The sequence below is a fragment of the Melospiza melodia genome, chromosome 12 (assembly GCF_035770615.1).
Source record: "Melospiza melodia melodia isolate bMelMel2 chromosome 12, bMelMel2.pri, whole genome shotgun sequence".
Lineage (NCBI taxonomy): Eukaryota > Metazoa > Chordata > Aves > Passeriformes > Passerellidae > Melospiza > Melospiza melodia.
The window spans coordinates 26,848,810-26,868,748 of record NC_086205.1 but is presented as its reverse complement, the minus strand read 5'-3'; the positions used below and the strand labels follow the sequence as shown (position 1 = coordinate 26,868,748).

General features: G+C 50.0%; 1 protein-coding gene across 3 annotated transcripts in view; it reads left to right on the top strand.

The window, feature by feature from the left end:
• Positions 1–15,621, top strand: part of LOC134423900 (schwannomin-interacting protein 1) — an 84,260-nt gene extending 68,639 nt beyond the window's left edge. For 2 of the 3 annotated variants that reach the window (XM_063167410.1, XM_063167412.1), the window contains 6 exons: positions 8,977–9,095; positions 11,143–11,260; positions 11,901–12,098; positions 12,647–12,770; positions 13,012–13,105; positions 15,008–15,621. In XM_063167410.1, the coding sequence (XP_063023480.1) occupies positions 8,977–9,095; positions 11,143–11,260; positions 11,901–12,098; positions 12,647–12,770; positions 13,012–13,105; positions 15,008–15,059 (705 nt within the window). In that variant the 3' untranslated portion in view covers positions 15,060–15,621. Of the gene's footprint in view, positions 1–5,311; positions 5,441–8,976; positions 9,096–11,142; positions 11,261–11,900; positions 12,099–12,646; positions 12,771–13,011; positions 13,106–15,007 lie in introns of those variants that run through there. The other variant, XM_063167411.1, reaches the window with a different exon arrangement.
• The last annotated feature ends 4,318 nt before the right edge of the window (positions 15,622–19,939 follow it).

Genomic DNA, 19,939 nt, shown 5'->3' with positions numbered 1-19,939 from the left:
AACAAAATATCTCAGATGCAAAATATCTCACCAAGGGAAAAGATAACCAAACAGAGAGGCGCTGAAATGATTTTTCACGGAATATTTTCAGTCTAGCAATACTGGAAGTGAATTTCTATTTTTAACTTCTTTGGAAAAATTATCCTGGGGGTTTTTTCGTGTTTTTTTTTTCCCCAGCCTTTTGATTTCCCTGCACTCCGAGCCTGTTGCTCTGGACAGCCGGGATAAATGGGGCCATTGTTTGGGAGCAGCGGATGTTTTCCCAGCATACTCAGGAACGCACGGGTTAAAGGTTGGGCATTGTTTCCCGGCTGGGAGGGCTCCGGGGGGTGGGATGATGATGGTGATGATGATGATGGTGGTGATGATGATGCCGAGCTGCGGCACGGGCCTGGCCAAAATCCCTGGGTGTTACTGCGCCAGCGCTGCCGCCTTTCCCGGCTCCCATCCCCTGCTTGTTATGGATTGGTTCCTCTCCTCCAAACCCATAAATATTAGAGGGAAACCAGCCAGAAACCACCCTAATCCTAAGGAAAAAGAATCCCGGGAAACATCTTTTCAATGGAAGTGTGTTTCCAAACCTTCCCGGGGTGCTGCAGGGATTAAAAGCAGCCCCAGCCCCCTCCCAGCCCCATTAACCCAAGGCCGAGCTTTAATCCTTTTGTGGACGGCAATCCCGGGCTTTGGGATCACAGCAGTGATGGGATTGCTTTGGGATCACAGCAGTGATGGGATTGCTTTGGGATCACAGCAGCGATGGGATTGCTTTGGGATCACAGCAGTGATGGCATTGCTTTGGGATCACAGCAGTGATGGGATTTCGTGGCTGCCCTGGGAGGGGGTGGCTGTGTTTGCTCTGCTCTGCTCCTTCCCCACACCCCTTTTCTTGGAGCTGTTAAAGAAACCAAAAATAAATCAAAGACAGGAACAAGTCAGCACTTGGGAAAACTTGAAAATGGGTTTGTTTTGGAGAATTCCAGCAGAAAATCTCTGCCGTGCCCAGGTCATGGCTGGGCCACCAAATCCATGGCAGGGAGGGAGCTGGGATGGGCAGGGGCTGAGGAAGAGGAGGATGTTCCTGAAATCCCCGATCCCCCAGAGCTGAGCTGTCAGTGCTGAGCTGTCAGTGCAGGGCTCTCCTGGGGTTTGGATGTGGTGTCAGGTGAATTCCTGGGATTTAGGGTGGCCCTTCCATGGCCTGGAGGCCCCAGCATCTGCCACCTTTTCCATGGATGCATCCTGGAATCAGGCTGGGGGCTGCCACTCTCTGTGCCATGGGTTTCTCTCTTAATTATGCTTCTTTTCTTATTTATTCCAGTTTATTTCCCTGTATCAAACATTTTATTTAGGGCTCCATAATTCCTCCTGCAGTCTGACTAGGAAAACCCCGGCTGAGTGATGTTTTGTGAGCTCCTGAGCCCACATGGAATAAAAATCCAGCGTGCAAATCCAGGCTTCAGCCCAGAAATAAAGGTTTTATTCTGCTGGGTGGCTCAGCTGGGCTTTACTGGCCCTCAGCCTCGGGCAGGCCTTCAGTTTGCTGTGTAAATCTGTATTTTCAGCAGGGCCTGACAGCTCCAGGGAGCAGTGCTGGGCTCCTCAGCCTCCTCCTGCTTTAATCCACGTTTGTTACCGTTGCTGTACAAGTGGGTGACGTGTCTGAATCACGGATTGTTGAATTTCTGGTGAAAAGCAGAGAATGGAGGGGCACCCAGTGCTGTGCCTGAGGCTGGAGGCTCCCAGTTGCCCCTGGGAACAGGATTTGGCTCCGTGTTCTGGCACCAGGCAGGGCTGAGCTATCTGCTGGCACCAGGGCTCCAGGGATGGTTCCAGGCTCCACACGTGCGGCGAAAATTAAAAAGAGAAAGAGACCTGAGGAGAAAAGAGATTTTAGTGGCCTAGAGATCACCCCTGAGGTGGGGCAGTGGTGGGGCCTGGTGGGTTTTTCAGGGATGTGGGATGTGCCCAGGTGTTGGGATTGGCTTTATTTGGCTGGTTTTGAGAGGGATCTGTTGGCAAACTCTGTGCCAGGGAGGTGCTGGTGCCGCTTTGGATCAGGCTGGAAGTGCAGGGATGAACCAGGCAGGGCTGGATGCCCCCCACCCCTCCCAGGATCCCAGAGAACCCCAGAATTAACCCGTAAAATTCACAAAATAGTTGGAGGCTTCATGAGTTTTCTTTGGTTTGGTCTCAGGAGGGGGTTGGAGGCTGCAGAAATCAGGTGATAACATATTTTTCGTTAAAGTGAGTGCAAATTCTGGTGGCAAAATGTAACTCCAAGGGACAGGCCTTGGGAAAACCTCAAATTCCATGAGAATCCAGTGTGGAGAAGCTGGAGAGCTGCTGGCCTGGCCCCATTCCATGGAGAGTGCTCCAGGCTGGCACAGCTGAGGAGGCTCTGTGGCACTGCCCCACGTCCCACAGCAGTGACAATGAAACAGAGCCTTTGTCAGGGAGCTCTGGGGCCTTGTTCAGACAGAGATCCCACAGATGGCTCTGCAAAGAGCTGGAAAAGCACGTGGGGTGTGCTGAAGCTCAGGGAAGCATCACCTCAGCGAGGGCTTGGGTCAGCTCATCCCTAAATTTTACAAATTCCCTGTGATGGGAAGGGACTGGTGGGAGAGGTTTATTCCAACACTTGCAATAAAATCGAGGTTTTGTGGCATGGAATCACAGAATGACAGAATAATTTGGGTTGGAAGGGGCCTTAAAACCCATCCTGATGGGCAGGGACACCTCCCACTGTCCCAGGCTGCTCCAAGCCCCATCCAAACTGGCCTTGGGCACTTCCAGGGATGCAGGGGGCAGCCACAGCTGCTCTGGGAATCCATTCCAGTGCCTCCCCACCCTCCCAGGGGGGAATTCCTTCCCAATATCCCACCCATGCCTGCCCTCTGCCAGTTTAAAATCATTTCTCCTTGTCCTGCCCCATCCTCTTGTAAAGAATCTCTCCCTGATAGTTCTGGCACTTGACATTCCAAGATCCTGGAGCTGACCTCAATCCCTGAGTGCCCCATGCCCATGAATTTGGCACCTTGGAGAGTTTTCCTTGAACTCTGCTGGGAGTTCAGGGGTTCCTCTCCTCCCTTGGGATCCAGCAGTGTCTGGGAGCTGATCCCAGCAGGAATGGGGAATTCCTCTCCCTCTGGAGCCCACCCAGCCCCGAGGGGGATTTCACTGGCTCCAGCAATGCTTTCATGCTCAGGAAAGGGGAATTCTGACGCCTTTTTGTCCTGGAGCCATGGGGCGTGTTCCAAGCACCCCACACTCGCTGTGCCCTATTTCCTGGCCTCACCCAAGGACGATTTTCACCCTTCCATGCCCATCCTGGCGTTCCTGGCAGTGCTGGCTCCGTGTGTTCCCATGCCAGGGACCCCCAGAGTCTGACCTGCTCCAGGTTTAGCAGCTCTGAGCTTTCCCTTACTGCTGGAAAAAGGAAATCAGGCTCTTCGCCTCCAGAGAGGGAGTGGGATCCCCATTCCCGGGGCACATGGAGCCTTTTTTGGGATGTTCCAACAGAGGGACAATGGTGGCCGTGGGTTCAGCCCACGGGGAAGGGGCTGCACACCAAAGGGTTTGGTCCTTGTGCCGAGAGAATCCCAAAACTCATTTCCCTTTTGATGTCCCAGTTTGAATCGGCCTTTCCCAGCCCATCCTGAGGGAGCGGGTCCTGGCACTGAGGAGGGCCCAGATGCGCTCCCAGATGTGCTCCCAGCTGTGCTGCTCAGCCGGGTTTGGGGCTTCTCCCGAGGCCTGGAGCAGCTCCTGGTGCAGGGTTTGGGCTCAGCTCTGTGGGACCAGCCCAGGGAACGAGCAGGGCAGAGGGGAGGGAAGCTGGGACAGGGCATAAAATACCCCAAAAACCACGGCTGGCGAGGCTGGAGTCTATTCATTCCTGTTTCTATTTTTAGGGCTGTGTCACTTCCTGCCCTTCTGTGGCTTTGGGGTCACTTTGCAGGGGTGGGGAGGGGACACGGGGACATCCCCGATGGTGGGGACAGGGCACTGCAGGAGGGGATTGTCACACACACCAGGAGGGGACTGTCACACACACCAGGGCACTGTCACACACCAGGACAAATCCCAGCCCCTGCTCCCCAGCCTTCCCCTGGGGCTGTGCGTGATTTCTTTGTTTATTTGGGGTTTATTGTGTCAGGATCGTTCCTCAGCTGGGAGAGGAAGTGGATTTAGCAACAGCAGGAAAGGACACAATGAGTCAGCGGCAGAGGGAAACTGAAAATAAGGAAATGTCCACAGAACGACTTTGTTTCATTTGGGAATTACAGTTGCAAAGCACCATCCAGGGACTAGAATGGAATTAAATATTTATTATTGCTGGTTTTGCCCTGAAAATTCAGAGTAGGTTAATGCTGGGATGCATCACTTGGGTGTTGTTAGAGCTGAGAATTTACCTGGAATTTGCATTTGAGCTGGAATGATGTCAGCATGGCCTGGGTATCTCATTAAACATCATAGGGCAATTAAAATTATTTATCAATAGTTGTGTTGCATCAAAAATCAGAACTTTTCTTGCTGCTGTGCCAGGTTTTGGGGAGAAACTGTGGGACATAATTCCATTTTCCTAAGGATTCCTTTTGGGAATTCCTGCCCTGAGCGTGAGCTCTGCTCTCCAGAGCTGATCCAGACAAACCCTTCTGGCTGGGATGGGATCTCGGCAGGGACAGAGCGGGATTTGTGTGGCAGGGGGTCGGTGGTGCCCTTGGGAAGGGTAGGAGAATGGAAGCTCCAGGTTTGTGGGCTCTGAGTCCCCCCAGGAGCCAATGGAATGGAATTTTGGGGATCCCCAGGCTCTCCACACCCACAGGGTTAGGCTGGGGGCCTCTGATGCTTAATTTCAATAAATTTGGGAATTTTTACACTTGGAAGAGCCAGTTTAGCTGGAGAACAGCTCCGTGGGGTCCTTGCTGGTGGGTTTCACATGGAGTAACAATTCCAGCTGGTGGTTCCCGTTTGTGGGACGTGAATCCCTGTGGTGGATCCTGGGAATTCCCTGGGATAAGTTCCCCGGGGAAAAGCCCCAGGAAGGAATGAAGGAAGGAAGGAGGGAGGAAGCCCCTCGCTCCCGGCCCGGCAGCACGGCCAGCCCGGCGTTTGACATCAGACACCGGCATTTTTCCTGCCCTTGTGCAGCCGCTGGAGCTCGGGGTTATTTTTATCCGGCGCTGGCAGTGGCTGGAGGCGGACGCGGATTCCCGGCTCCTGTGCCGGGGCTCGCTGCCTTTATTTGGGCGCAGCCAGGTGCCGGGGGAGCGGCGCGGCGCGGGCAGAGCATCCCGCGGGAGGGAGCGGCCCCGTTGCCGGTGCGATGCGCGGCCGGGAGCGGCGCCGGGGCAGCGCCGGGAGCCGGGAGCGGGGCGATGGGATGGGTGACGTCATCAGGAAAGCATCCCCGCCGCCCGCCGAGGGCAGCTACAAAAAGGTAACGGGACAGAAAGGGACGGAAAGGGACGGAAAGGAGCCTTTGTGTGCTGCGGGAATGCTGCCCGGGCCCGCCCGGCCCGGTGGGATTCGGGCGCTGGAGCAGGGAGAATGCCCGGGTTGTAAAGTGCTGGCACGGGCAAACCTTCCTCCTTCCTTCTTTCCTTATCTCCTGGTGATAAAATAGCAGGGGAAGCTTCCAAAGGCATCCTCCTGCCTGGAAACCCCCGGGGGTTTAAGGCACGTTGTCAAGTGTCACTTTGTTCTGACTTGGGTCAAAAGTTTTGACTTGGGTTTGCATTCACCCCGGGAAGAGAGAAGGAGATAAACCCACATTTTCTGTGATCCGTGTTGTTTGTAAATCCCAGAATAGCCCCTGCGCAGGGCAGAGATAAAGTGAGACGCTGCCTGTGGCTCTGGGGCTTTAAATATAGGCCTGGGCTGGGCTGGGAATGACAGAGCCTGGCAAAAATAGCCCTGGTGGCCTGGCCGAGTGTCCCAGTGCTCCTGGTGATGTCCCACTGTCCCTGCTGGGTATCCCAGTGCTCCTGCTGGTGTCCCAGTGCTCCTGTTGGTGTCCCAGTGCTCCTGTTGGTGTCCCAGTGCTCCTGCTGGTGTCCCAGTGTCCCTGCTGGTGTCCCAGTGCTCCTGCTGAGATCCCAGTGCTCCTGCTGGGTATCCCAGTGTCCCTGCTGGGTATCCCTCCATCCCTTGTCCCCCGTCCCTCTGCAGCTCTCCTGGAGCCCCTTCAGGCCCTGGCAGGAGCTCTGAGCTCTCCCTGGATCCTTCTCCTCTCCAGCACACAGGGAATGGCTCCCAGTGCCAGAGGGCAGGGATGGGTGGGACATTGGGAACTGGGAATTCCTGGCTGGGATGGGATTCCCAGAGCAGCTGGGGCTGCCCCTGCATCCCTGGCAGTGCCCTGGCCAGGCTGGACCCTGGGGCTGGAGCTCCTGGGACAGTGGGAGGTGTCCCTGCCCCTTCCCTGGATGGGATGAGCTCTGAGGTCCCTTCCATCCCAAAGCAGGATTATTCCAGGGCTGTGTGACACGCGTCCCTGTTCCCTGGAGCTGTGTTCCCCTCCCAGGCACTGCTGCCCTTCCGACAGGGAAGGTCAAGGGGAAGAAGGAAAATCCGCCCCACATTGTTTTGTTCTCCCCTTAAAAATCAAAAGCAGCTTTTTGTTTAAAATCATTGTGAGAACTGGACTGTGCTCGGCTCTGCACAGAGCAGAAACGCTTTTATTTTTTGGGTCAGTGCCAAAATACACATTTAAATACCACAGGGTTGTTTCCCTTGGAGTTACCTTTGCATTTTGAGGATTTGACCCATTATTCCTTCTATACCAAGGCAGAATATTTCACAGTCAAAACCCACCTTGCTGTTTCCCTTCTCCATTTACAATTTTTCATACCCAGCTCTGGATTTTGAGTGCAGCTGTCAGGTAATTTATCCAAAGCCTAAAGTCCATTTCCCTCAGGTATATTTTATTTCTTACTAACTGCTCCCCATTTTATAATAACAAATAGGACTCTGGATTTCTTTATGGTCGTTAGCCTGGGCCTGCCTTGGAAAATGGGATATTCCCAGCTCAGTCCTGGGAGCAGAGTTACAGAGAATCCTCATTAATGACCTGCTGGAGAAAACAAATTGCACGATGATTAAATGTACAGATGTCAGCCTGGGAGCAGTGGGGAACAGCAGCATTAAAACAGATCTGGAGAGACAGATCCACCAGCAAGGAGGAGAAATGTCCAATCCTGGCTGGTTTTAATGGGAAAGGAGCAGCTTTGGTGCCCACGGAGGAGGTGGGGATGCTCTGGGAGGGAGAGGCCCCAGCTGGAGAGGAGGTGGGGATGGGCTGTGGGCTGCATTTCAGCTGCAGCACAAGGAAAATCAGGTTTAGATGGGAAGATGTGGGAGAGGATCCTCTGAGCTGGGAAAGGGGAAATTTCCAGGACTTGATGGGATATTGGTGCAGTGGCACAGCCAAGGGCACCCTGAGATGGGCAGCACGAGGAGCTGGCACCAACCTCCCTCCTTCTGCTTTCAGTTCATTAAAAATGATTTTCACTCGTTTCTCCTCTTTTATTTCCCCCTGTTCTGCCCTCCCCAGCAGGGCTGGCTGTTTTTATCCTAAATCTGTCTCCATGTGATTGAGGTATTGATTATTGAAGCCTAAAAACACAATGGTCTGGGTAAAACTTCAGGAACCTGGAGCTCAGCCCAAAAACTTGGTACTGCTTGGTGTCGTGGGGTTTATTTTTGTTATTTTAAGGATTTGAAATAAAAGGAGCTAGGTTATAAATGAATTATTTTGGTAAGGGATTGACAATTTAATGGGCAGGGTAATAATGTGTATAATCAGCACTGGAGCTGGAATTAAATAATTTGTTATTTTAGGTGAATAATTTGCATTTTGTCACACTTCCTTGTACAAAAAAGTGCTTTATTTTTCCTGAGGTGGGATATGGGAAGCACCATTCCATGAATTAACCCCATGGAGGCAGCCCAGCCTTGCCTGCCCTATTTCTTTTTGTTGTGTTTTCTGGATTGGGTATTGAGTGTTATTTTATAATTAAATGTTTGAGGCTTTCCAAGTGTTCCTTCCATCAATAACTTCCTGAATTTGTTGTCGGTGTTGGCACGTGACCCATTAGTGACAGACACTGGGGGAGGTTTTGAATCTGGAGCTGAGATTTGCATTTATTGCACATTGATTGCACAGTTATTGATCAGGGATTCATTGCAAATCATTTTGTTGATTGCTATTTTAAAACTCCTGTACTTGTATTTATATTTATGTTTATGGCTGTGCTTGTGTTTGTGGCTATATTTATATTTATAATTATCCTTGTGTTTTGTTTATATTTATAAATGGAAATACTGATAATTTGATGACAATGGTTCAAAATCCATCCCTGAGCACGCTGGCAGGAGAGGGATTTTGGTGGGGTTGGAAGTTGCTCAGGGAAGTGGAAGATGCTGATGGAGGTGGCTGTGTGTGGATATAGGTACAGATATTGGGAATATACTGGGATATATCTATCAGCGAGTTTGGGGTGCAATCAGACTCCCTTTAAGGTCCTTTCCAACCCCCACCCAGACCAGGCTGGTTCCATGAGATGGGGATTCCCATTGGGATGTGCTCTGTGGCTGACCCAGGTGTGGGAGGCTTGGAGATGCTGGATGTGCTGAGCTTAGTGGTGGGGCCGGTGGGACAAGTCCCCTTCCTGTGCCCTGGCCCGGCCAGAGCTCATCCATCCCTCCCTGTCCCTCCCCATCCTTCATCCTTCCATGTGTCCTTCCCAGAGCTTCATCCTTCCATGTGTCCTTTCCAGGGCTTCATCCTTCCATGTGTCCTTCCCAGAGCTTCATCCTTCCACGTGTCCTTTCCAGAGCTTCATCCTTCCATGTGTCCTTTCCAGGAGCTTCATCCTCTTCCTGTCCCTTCCCAGATCTTCATCCCCTGCTGTCCCTCCCCAGCTCCTGATCCCCATGTCCCTCCCCTCAGCCTGACCCTGTCCCTCCCTGCAGGCCCAGAAGAATGAGCGTGAGTCCATCAGGCAGAAGTTGGCCCTGGGCAGTTTCTTCGACGATGGCCCCGGGCTCTACACGAGCTGCAGCAAGAGCGGCAAGCCCAGCCTGTCCTCCCGGTAAGCCAGAGCCCAAATCCCCAGGGAAGGGGGACATCTCTGCAGCGGGACACCCCAGGATCACCCCTCACACTGGGATTTAACCATTTAACCAAATTCCTGAATTTTCTGTGCTTGGAACATCCAGATGCGACACCTGTGTGTTATGTGAATACTTGTAAATGAGGGGGGAAATTCTCATTTAACATGGAGTAGAAAGGTATTTGGATGGTGAGGGGATAAAGGCAATGAGGTGAAGCTTTCTGAGTTAGGTTTCCTTCAGGTTTTCATGTAGGATTTGGAACAGGGTGCCTGGAGAAGCTGTGGCTGCCCTGGATCCCTGGCAGTGCCCAAGGCCAGGCTGGACATGGGGTTTGGAGCACCCTGGGACAGTGGAAGGTGTCCCTGCCATGGCAGAGATGGCACTGGATGAGTTTTAAGGTTCCTTCCAACCCAAACCATTTGGGAATTCCAACCTCCATTATTCTGGAATTGTGATTAACGATTGGAAAAGCAATTAATGCTCAGGAAGCACTAGAGGATGGACAAAATAAGCTTTAATGTGGCTTCGTGCCTCCCCTCCACATCCACAAGCTCTGCTCTGGACATGGCTCCATCCCTGGAGCTGCACATGGGTTCCTCCCTTGGATTTTTAAGGTTTTTGTATGAAATACAATGCAGAAAGTCCTTTTTGTGTTCAGCTGGGTGGAACCCAGGGCACTGGGGAAGCATCAAACACCTCCCATGCTGGGAGTGAATCTCTACCTGTTGCCATGGATGGGAGAAGAAAGGAGGCTTAAGGAGGCAGGAACCCAGGAGGAATCCTGCTGTTCCAGGGGAGAGGTGCAGTTGTGGAGTTAAATTGAGCTGCGGATCATTTGAAAGGGAAAACAGCTTTGCTGTCTGTAGTTACAGCTGAACCAGGAGCTGCTGTCTGGTAATTAGAGTAGGGCTCTAATTAACGCAGCTCATCAGGGTTTGGCAGCTGTGCCCCCAGAAATTGCCAGCTGTGCCTGAAGGATTTGGTGGTTGTTAATATTTATAACCCAGGAAAAGTATTCCCTGTTCCAGGGCCTGCAGGAACATTTGCAGGATGTTATTCCCATGTTTTTGTATGGAATTGCAGAGCTGGAACGTGGAATGCTGAAGGACCTTAAAGCTCATCCAGCTCCCTGTCCATGGGCAGGGACACTCACTATCCCAACCCCTGTCCAGCCTGGCCTGGAATAATCCCAGGGATCCAGGGGCAGCCACAGCTTCCTTGCCAGGATCTCACCACCTTCACCTGTTCATTAATAAACAATTATTAATCCTGTTTATTTTGTGGTAATGGTAACTAATAAACCCCACAGAAATAAATGGAAAATGAGAATTTGCTGTTCCTAAGGAGCAATACAAGCTCCCAGCACACTGGGAATGAGGAATAACAGGATTTGGGGGTTCTCCATCTCCAGCACGTGGGGATGGATTGGGATCTCTCACCTGGGCTTTTCCCTTTTCTCAGCCTGCAGGATTCCCTGATCCTGCATCCAGAGAAAATAATTCCTGGGGAGGGGAATGTGGGTGGGGTTAATCAATCCCAACCCAGCAGTGGAGCAGGGGGCTCTGGAAAACACCAACAAACTCTTGTATTACAGGAGTGTCTTGGAAAAAAACTGTGAATAAATAATTTCCACCACTGAAAAATTATTTTATAATATATATTATTATATATGCTATTTCTATCTTTGTACATTTCTCTGTACTTTTTCATTCTTTATTTGTAAATAATCTTTGTGGCTTTTTATGGTAACACATTCCATATCTTTTATTGCATTTTATAGATTTTATTTAATGTAATCAGAGCTGAATAATCAAAAATAATAATGACATTCTGAAACAATGACCATAAAAAAATGACCGAGAGTCCCTGCAGTGTGGGGGTAATTCTGCAGTTTATCAGTAGATGGTGGCAGAGGCCCGGTGACACTGAGCAGCTCCCAGTGCCACACTGAGCTGTCACCTGCTGAGCTGGTGGCACTCCCAGCCCCAGGGGACAGCGCTGTCACCTGTCCCTGTGCTCGCCCAGGTTACAGAGTGGGATGAACCTGCAGATCTGCTTTGTCAACGACAGCGGCAGCGACAAGGACAGCGACGGCGATGACAGCAAGACAGAGACCAGCCTGGACACGCCCTTGTCACCCATGGTGGGTCTGGCACCTCAGCCTGCAGCAGGACAGCCACAGGCGTCCCTGGGGAGGCTGACCCTGTTAAAACAGCAACCCCAAACCCCAGAGCAGCATCTCTGGCCCTCAGTAAACATGAGATGCTGAGGGACAGATAAGAAACCTTCTGTGCTGCTGTAAACTTGATGTCTTTTTCCTTTCCTTTCCTTTCCTTTCCTTTCCTTTCCTTTCCTTTCCTTTCCTTTCCTTTCCTTTCCTTTCCTTTCCTTTCCTTTCCTTTCCTTTCCTTTCCTTTCCTTTCCTTTCCTTTCCTTTCCTTTCCTTTCCTTTCCTTTCCTTTCCTTTCCTTTTTCCTTTCCTTTTTCCTTTCCTTTTTCCTTTCCTTTTTCCTTTCCTTTTCTTCATGGATCCAGCATTCCTTTTTGGATACAACACCACAGCCCCAATTGTTTCCCTCCACTTTAACCTTTCAACACCTTCTGATCTGCTGGGCTTCTCCCTCCCTGTAAAGCCAAGGAGGCCTAGCTGGGAATCACTCTGATTTTTAAAGATAATCCCGTGGATTAAGATAAGAAATAAATCCATGCTTTTGACAGTTTCTGTAGGGGAAAAAAAGCACAAAAACAGGTCAAACTTTGCTGTGGCTTGTTTGCTTCCCCAGAGCAAGCAGAGCTCATCCTACTCGGACAGAGACACGACGGAGGAGGAGTCGGAGTCCCTGGATGACATGGATTTCCTCAGCAGGCAGAAGAAGCTCCAGGCTGAAGCCAAGATGGCCTTGGCTATGGCCAAGCCCATGGCCAAGATGCAGGTGGAGGTGGAGAAGCAGAACAGGAAGAAGTCGCCGGTAGCAGATCTCGTAAGTGGGGCCAGGGGTGGGCCCAGGCCTGGACATCCACTGCTCTGGTGGCTCTGGCTCACAAGGTGGTAGAGGTGGACAGGAGGGGTGGAGAAGGGGTTGGAAGGAGAAATGGGAGTGGGGAATGAGGTGCTAGAGGTTGGTGCTGCCTTGAGACTGCTCATGCTCTGAACTGGAGTCTCCATCCCATCTTGGAGCGCTCCTGCCCCGGCCTAGGGCTGTCAGCACCACCCTCATCCCCAATTCCCTGAGACATTCCTGCTCCACTGGGAGCCAATTCTATCAAATATTCCTGATCCTGCTGCCCTAGGAACCAAATCCATCAGATATTCCTGCTCCTCCTTCCCTGGGAGCCTTAGCCCCAGTTCTGTGCTGGTGGCTGGACTCCAGTTGCTGGAGTCGTTGCTGCCTGTTTGTGAGGGAGGGATGCAAAACTGAGGGGACAGACTGCTCAGAACTAGAAATAATGGGAAGAAAACAGTAAAATATTGGAAGGAAATGGTAAAATATTGGAAGGAAGCAGTAAAATATTGAATGTTTCTTTCCAGCTGCCACACATGCCTCATATAAGTGAATGCCTGATGAAGAGAAGTTTAAAACCCACTGACCTAAGGGACATGACCATCGGGCAGCTACAGGTGATAGTCAACGACCTGCACTCACAGATAGAAAGTAAGTGGTAATTGTTTAATTATTCTGGGGTCTGCCTGCTTTAATTAAGAACAGTTCTCTGGGATAAATATAAATACTCCTCATGGAAAGGGCTGTCCGGCCTGGCCCAGCTGCCCAGGGCCAGGCTGGAATCCCCATCCCTCAGGAATTTCAAGCCCTGTGGATGTGGCAGTTTTGGGGACACAATGCCCAGCTGGGATCCCCAGGACACCCCAAATTCAGCTCCTTTCCCCCGGCTCAGGCTTGAACGAGGAGCTGGTGCAGCTGCTGCTGATCCGGGACGAGCTGCACACGGAGCAGGACGCCATGCTGGTGGACATCGAGGACCTCACCAGGTGAGGCAGGGACTGCTCTCCCCTCACAGCTTTCCCTCACCAGGTGAGGCAGGGACTGCTCTCCCTCACAGCTCCCATTTTCCCTCACCAGGTGAGGCAGGGACTGCTCTCCCTCACAGCTCCCATTTTCCCTCACCAGGTGAGGCAGGGACTGCTCTCCCCTCACTGTTCACAGCTCACCAGGTGAGGCAGGGACTGCTCTCCCCTCACAGCTCCCATTTTCCCTCACCAGGTGAGGCAGGGACTGCTCTCCCTCACAGCTTTCCCTCAGCAGGTGAGGCAGGGACTGCTCTCCCCTCACAGCTCCCGTTTGCCCTCACCAGGTGAGGCAGGGACTGCTCTCCTCTCACAGCTTTCCCTCACCAGGCGAGGCAGGGACTGCTCTCCCCTCACTGTTCACAGCTCACCAGGTGAGGCAGGGACTGCTCTCCCTCACAGCTCCCATTTTCCCTCAGCAGGTGAGGCAGGGACTGCTCTCCCTCACAGCTTTCCCTCACCAGGTGAGGCAGGGACTGCTCTCCCTCACAGCTTTCCCTCACCAGGTGAGGCAGGGACTGCTCTCCCCTCACAGTTCACAGCTCACCAGCAGCAGCATCTGGGGCTTTTCTTCCCAGAATTTTGGGATTAAAGCTTTTGCCATCCAGGATTTTGGGATTAAAGATTTTGCTACCCAGGATTTTGGGAAGGAATTTTCCCCTGGTAGGGTGGGGAGGTCCTGGGATGGATTTTCCAGGCTGTCCCTTGGATCCCTGGAAGTGCCCAAGGCCAGCTTGGACAGGGATCTGTCTTAGTCATCAGGAGGGCTGGACAAGGGGGAAAACTTTGGAATCACTTAAATATTAATATTTAATAATGATATATTTTATAGAATATATCATTTATATAACTATAAATTAATGTAGATATTATAAATAGTTATAATAATATAGCAAATAATATATAAAACTATATAAATATACATATAAATGTATAATGATATAATACATTTAAATAATAGAATATATTATAAATAATGTATATCTAATTATATACATTATCTATAACAATATATAATTAATATATTCTATTATCTATTATGTTTAATATGGTTTTATTATATATAATAATATTGTATATAAAATATATTATGTAATATAAAGATAATACAATTTTCTAGCTATGTAATAATTAAAAATAATAATAATTATAATTGATAAGACAAAAAGCCTTGCAGGATATGGGCAGGTTCCCTTAAGGGCTCCATCTCCTGGCAGCAAGGCTCAGGAAGCATTTTTGTTTGGGATAATTAGGGATTGGGTTTAGGAGTATAAAATGCTCCCAAATATTCTGAATATTTCATTCAGAAATGCAAAGATTGGGGATGAAAGGAGCTGGAAAAGAAGAGGCCCTGGGTGGTGTCAGCACACCAGGACTGTGATTCCAAACTGAAGCATCAGAGCTGGGAAAATAATGAAGATCAGGTGGGGAGGGTGAAATTTGGGACAGGAGCTGGAGCTGAGTCAGTGCCCCCACATGCCCTGGGTTCCCCTCTTTTCTTCTGAAGGTGCTTGGATTCCTCCCTGCAGCTCCTGGCAGTTTCAGAAATGGCAATTTTGGGAATGTAGGTGCTATCTGGGGGCCTTTGAGGTTACCCCCTCTGTTATTTGGGGGTGAAGGTGTTTGCCATCCCTGTGGGAAGGGCAGGAAAAATCCCAGGAGCCCCAAACCAAACCCCAAAGGGGCTCCCCTGGCCCTTCACCCACCCTCCTGCCAGGAGGAGATCCAGAAAAACTCGGTGTTTATCTGTGGGAAAACACAATTCCCAGCTTGGTGCTGGAGCAGGGGGTTGGCTTTTCCAGCAGGGGGTTTGCTTTTCCAGCTTTTCCTTGGCAAACAGGAATAACAGCCCCCTCCTGCCCCCAGGCACGCCGAGAGCCAGCAGAAGCACCTGGCAGAGAAGATGCCAGCCAAGTGAATCCCTCCTCCTGCCTCTGTCCTGTCCAGGGAATGAGTTCCAGTGTTGCTCATTGACCATGTCCCAAGCTTTCTGTCTGGTGATTGGCCTCTGCTTCTTAATTTATTTTAATTTTTTTACTCGTGCCACTAAATATCAGGCATTTTAATAATAATAATAATGTTATTATTATTACAGAAACAAAGAGAATTGTACAGTACTTATAACATTATAAATCATGGGCGAGAAGAGAGGGTAGTTTAACTTTATTTTTCGGTCGTTTAGAGATTTTTTGGGTTGGATGATATTTTACCATTGACTACTTTTTTATTCCTCACTGTAGTTTTGAAATAAAGAACCTGTTCTTGACGGTGCTATACAAGTCAACAAGAAATCCATGCCTGCCTCGTAGTGACGTCGTAGCTTTCAGTAATCTGTACATTTTACTCAGTTCTCAGCATTTTGGGGAATGTTGACTACCTGACATTCGTTTTAGGTGTGCTATTAACACTCAGTGGGGTGCAGAGAGTTGGAAGTTTTCTGTATAAAGCTGTAAAATAAAAATTACCACCATTGTTTCCTATGACACGTCTGTTTGTTGCCAAGGGGGTGGATTTGCTGGTGGATCCTCCAACTAAATGTGTAAAAACCCCCTTTTTTTTTGCCTTGCTGATCACATGAAACTGAGAGAAGAGAGGAGTTTTGTAATTTTATTTATTTATAAGTTCCTAATTCTGTTTCACATGGATTCTTCTGTAACACTGACCCCTGAATTTGTGATAGTTGGAAGCAGCAGACACACCCCAGGTGGGTTTTTTATATTTTATTGTCTGGGCTGAACATTTAAATGAAATTCTAGAAATAAAAAGAATAATCTATGTTTAAAAATGGGCAGCAAATTAAACTGATTAAATGTGGAATTCCTCACTCTGCCTGTAGGAGAGGCTGACTGTAGGGGAGGGGACACTGGGACACAATAAATTTGTCTCCATCCCTCTTTTATTGGATTTAAAGCTGGAAGAACCCAGGCAGCCCTTCCTAAGTCCCAGCCTGGTGCTCCCAGCAGCTTTTTACCTTTTAATTCTCATTTCCTCGGGGGCAAATCCATCCCAGCCAAGGCTCTGCCTGATGACTTATTCAGGCTGTTTGCAAAAGGCCTCAGCTGCATTAAAATTTCATCCCCTGCCAGGAATGGCTTTTATTAAGCACTTTTTTCTTTCATTAAATGACTTTTTTCCCCCTTTTTTTTTTTTTTTTTTTTTTTTGCAGAAAGGGTAGGGTTGGAAGAAGCCCTCAGAGGGGTTTGGGGGCTGGGATGGGGATTGGTTTAATTTAGGGAGCAGGGATGGATTAATTTAATAAGAATTTAGCAATTGGATGGATCATGAGCCCTCACCTGCAGCCCAGGATAAAAAAGTCAACCCTTTTCTTCCTTATTTTTAAATCCATGCAGAAAATATGGAGAAATATTGGGGTGCTGGTTTCCCTGCAGCTCTTGGGTGGCTGCCTGCACATGCGGGGGGGGGTTGCTGGGTTTAAATGTTCCCTCTAAAGGTTAAATTTTCCCTCCAAACCCCCAAATTTGCAGTGTCTGACCCCAAAAGCTCTCCATGGATGCTCTGCCTCTCTGGGTCTCCGGGAGGAGCTGCCTCCTGCTGCATCCAAAGCATGAAAAACCCCAAATACAAAAAAGTTTGCTCCTAGTTTTAAAGTAAAAAATACCAAAAATACACAAACAAGCCCCAGGGTGTTCCTGGGGAATCCCAGAGCTGCCCTAGCACCCTCCAGCTCTGGAGCACTGGGATGAGAGCCTGGAAAAGCTGGAATTCCATCCCTGCCAAGTGCCTTGGACTGGCTGGAGACAATTTGTTATCCCACTCACCCACTGCTGGTTCTCCCCTCCTGTCCTGGGGGAATTGGGTTTTTCCAGGAGAAAATCCTGCTCTGGCTCCAAGGGGTGCTGTGATTGATGGATTAAAGGATATTTCTGAAACACAAGGATCTGGTGTGTGCTTTCTGAGCAAGGTTTTGGTTCTGTGTTTTGCTCCTGGCTCTTGGTCCCACTTGGAGCCTCCTGCACCCTCCTGGGTGGGGTTTTTAATTCCCAAAAATCATAAACCCTCTCCCACAGGACGCCAGGCTGGGAATTGTTCTTCAGCTGGTCTCAAACCACAACATCCCTGAATATTTTTAAGTCTCATCCTGAACCCTGAAATGCTGCATTAAATAAAGAAGAGCCCCCAAATCCTCCTCCTGCCTGAGGCAAGGTGCTGCTGACAGGAATTCCTCCAGCCCTGGGAGCTGGGGTGAGCTCTATGAGCCAGCTGCTTCCTGGCAGGGAAGCCCTGTGGTTGGGGACCCCCTTTTGGGGATTTCCTGCCCTTTTTGAGGCTCCTCCTCTGCAGCAGCTCCGGGGTGTGCTGAGCAGCATCTCCCCGGTCACAGAGGCAGCACCATGGGCTGGGAGCACGGAAAAGGAGCATGGAAAAGAGGGGAAGCTGTGAAGCTGTGGCTGTTCCATCCCTGGGAGTGCCCAAGGCCGGGCTGGACAGGGCTTGGCACAGAGGAAGGTGTCCCTGCCATGGGCAGGATGGAATGAGATGGTTTTTAATGTCCCTCCCAACCCAAACCATTCCATAATCTCATCAAACCGCACATGGTTTTGCTCTTTTACTCTTCATTTCCACCCTCAATGAGAAGCACTAATGAGCCTGTGATAACGAAGGCAGGCTCACGTGGGGCACCTTGGGGTGAGGGGACGCTCCCCCGTGTGCCCCCTGTCCCCAGCCCGTTCCAGGCCATCCCTGTGCCCCACACCCTGCCCATGGGGTGCACGGCTCCCCGATGTTCCCTCCAGGCTGGGGGGCTCCCTGTGCTGGAGCTGACGTCCCTCCCGCTTCCCCGCACGTCCCACGCCTCTCCCCAGCCGGTTTCTCTTCCCTCTTCCCATAAACCAAAGGAAAGCCTCAAGTGCAGGGCTCTCTTCCTCCTCTGCGGCGCCAGGGGTGAGCAGGGACATCTGTGTGCCCACAGCACGGGGAACTTTCCAATCCAAATGGGATCCAACCGGCTAAAATCTGCTTTTCCAGCCCCTTGGAGGGATCAGCCCTTCCCTCTTCCCCTTCCCAGTGGGAAAATATCATTTAAAGTCTCTTGGCTGTGGAGGAGGAAAAAGAAAGGATGGATGGAAAAGGATTTATCCCAATTTTTGGTGGTGCCACAGGTTCTGACCCATCCCAGCCCATCCTGCTCCGGGGATTTGAGAGTTTGATGGCAGGCTGGGATTGCTGATGGAGAAATTGGAGGGTTGGCAGCAAAGCCCAGGCACAGCCTGCCAAGGGAAGCATTTCTGGGGAAGAAGCTCACCTGAAATGGAGAGTGAAGCATCGTCATCTGTCTGAAAAATGGGAATTGCAGTTTAACATGGATGTCTGGGGCTGTTCCAGGCAGCTCAGCTCAGCTCAGCTCAGCTCAGCTCAGCTCAGCTCAGCTCCGCTCTCCTCTGCTCCAGGCAGGGCTGTGGGAGAAGGAATTTTCCCAGGTGTTCTCCCAGGTGGAGCTGGGGAATCCCACAGCACCCAGCCTGGCAAGGCTGGAATTCCATCCCCTGCCAAGTGCCTTGGACCGGCTGGAGAGAATTTGTTATCCCACTCACCCGCCGTTGGTGTTCCCCTCCTGTCCTGGGGGAATTGGTTTTTTTCCAGGAGAAAATCCTGCTCTGGGTCTCCCTGTTCCACCGTGGACAAAGAGCTGACACCCAGACTCCAGTTTGGGAAAGTCCCATGGGTGCTGAGGGAATTCTGCTGGAATAACCCAACAGCCCCTCCTGGCTCAGGGAGTGAGCCAGAGCCAGGACAGAGCTGGAACGGGGCTCTGCACTCCCAAACCACGCAGAGATGGATTTCTGGGAGTGGGGAATTCTCAGCATCCAGAATCCCCATTGCTGGAATTCTGGATACTGAGAATTTCAGACTTCCTGCGCTGACTCCCAAGAGGGCACTGCATTGACATGAGGCTGTGGAGAAGGATCCCAAAATGGAATGATAACACTGGAATTACAAGTGTGTACTTAATTAAAAGTGTGTAATATTACAAAGTAGAAAACCCCAACTTTAAAGTTTTGGAATATAATAATCTATATAAAACAAAATAAAAGTTTTAAACCAGAAACCAGTCCTTCTTTACCTTCTTCTCCCTCCTTCTTCATAAATTTGAGTAGTATTTTGTAAGCAAACAGAAAAGTCCACATTGAGGAATTTAGGTGATTAGTTATTAAGTTAAAAATAAAAATAATTTAAGTATCATTTCCTAATTAGATACTTTAAGCTTAAAAAACCTTACAACAAAAGGTTGTTAACCATTTTGTACCTTGTTGGTGAAGAAGTACAGAACTCACTACCTATAAGACTGTAACATAAATAAAAATAATAAACACCTAAGTCTAAACACAATCATCTCAAGTACCTTCAATCCCAATCTTGGGAAAAAATCTTAAAAGATAGAAAATTCTAAAGATATAATTTTTTTTTTTGATTTTGAGAGTTGGGGGTTGGGAGATGCCACTGGGGCTGGGCAACCAATTCTGGGCTGCTCCAGCAGCTCAGCCCACTGGGAATGGTTTGGGCTTCCACAAAGCCCCAGGGCTGGTAAAACAGGATTTCCCCTCCAGGTAGGGGGTTATTTATGTCGAATGTTTAAGTTTGATTTATTTCTGGTTTATTTCCCCAGCTCCAGCAGGGGAAATGCCCTGAGCTCTGCAGCTCCCGGTGCCCAGCTCACGGGATTTGAGTGAAACCCTTTCATTTTCTGCAGCATTTGCATAAAATGCAGGGTTTATTTTTGCCACAGAAGCCACAGGGCAGGAGGGATCTCCTGGGCTTTGCCATGGGCAGCAGCTGGCC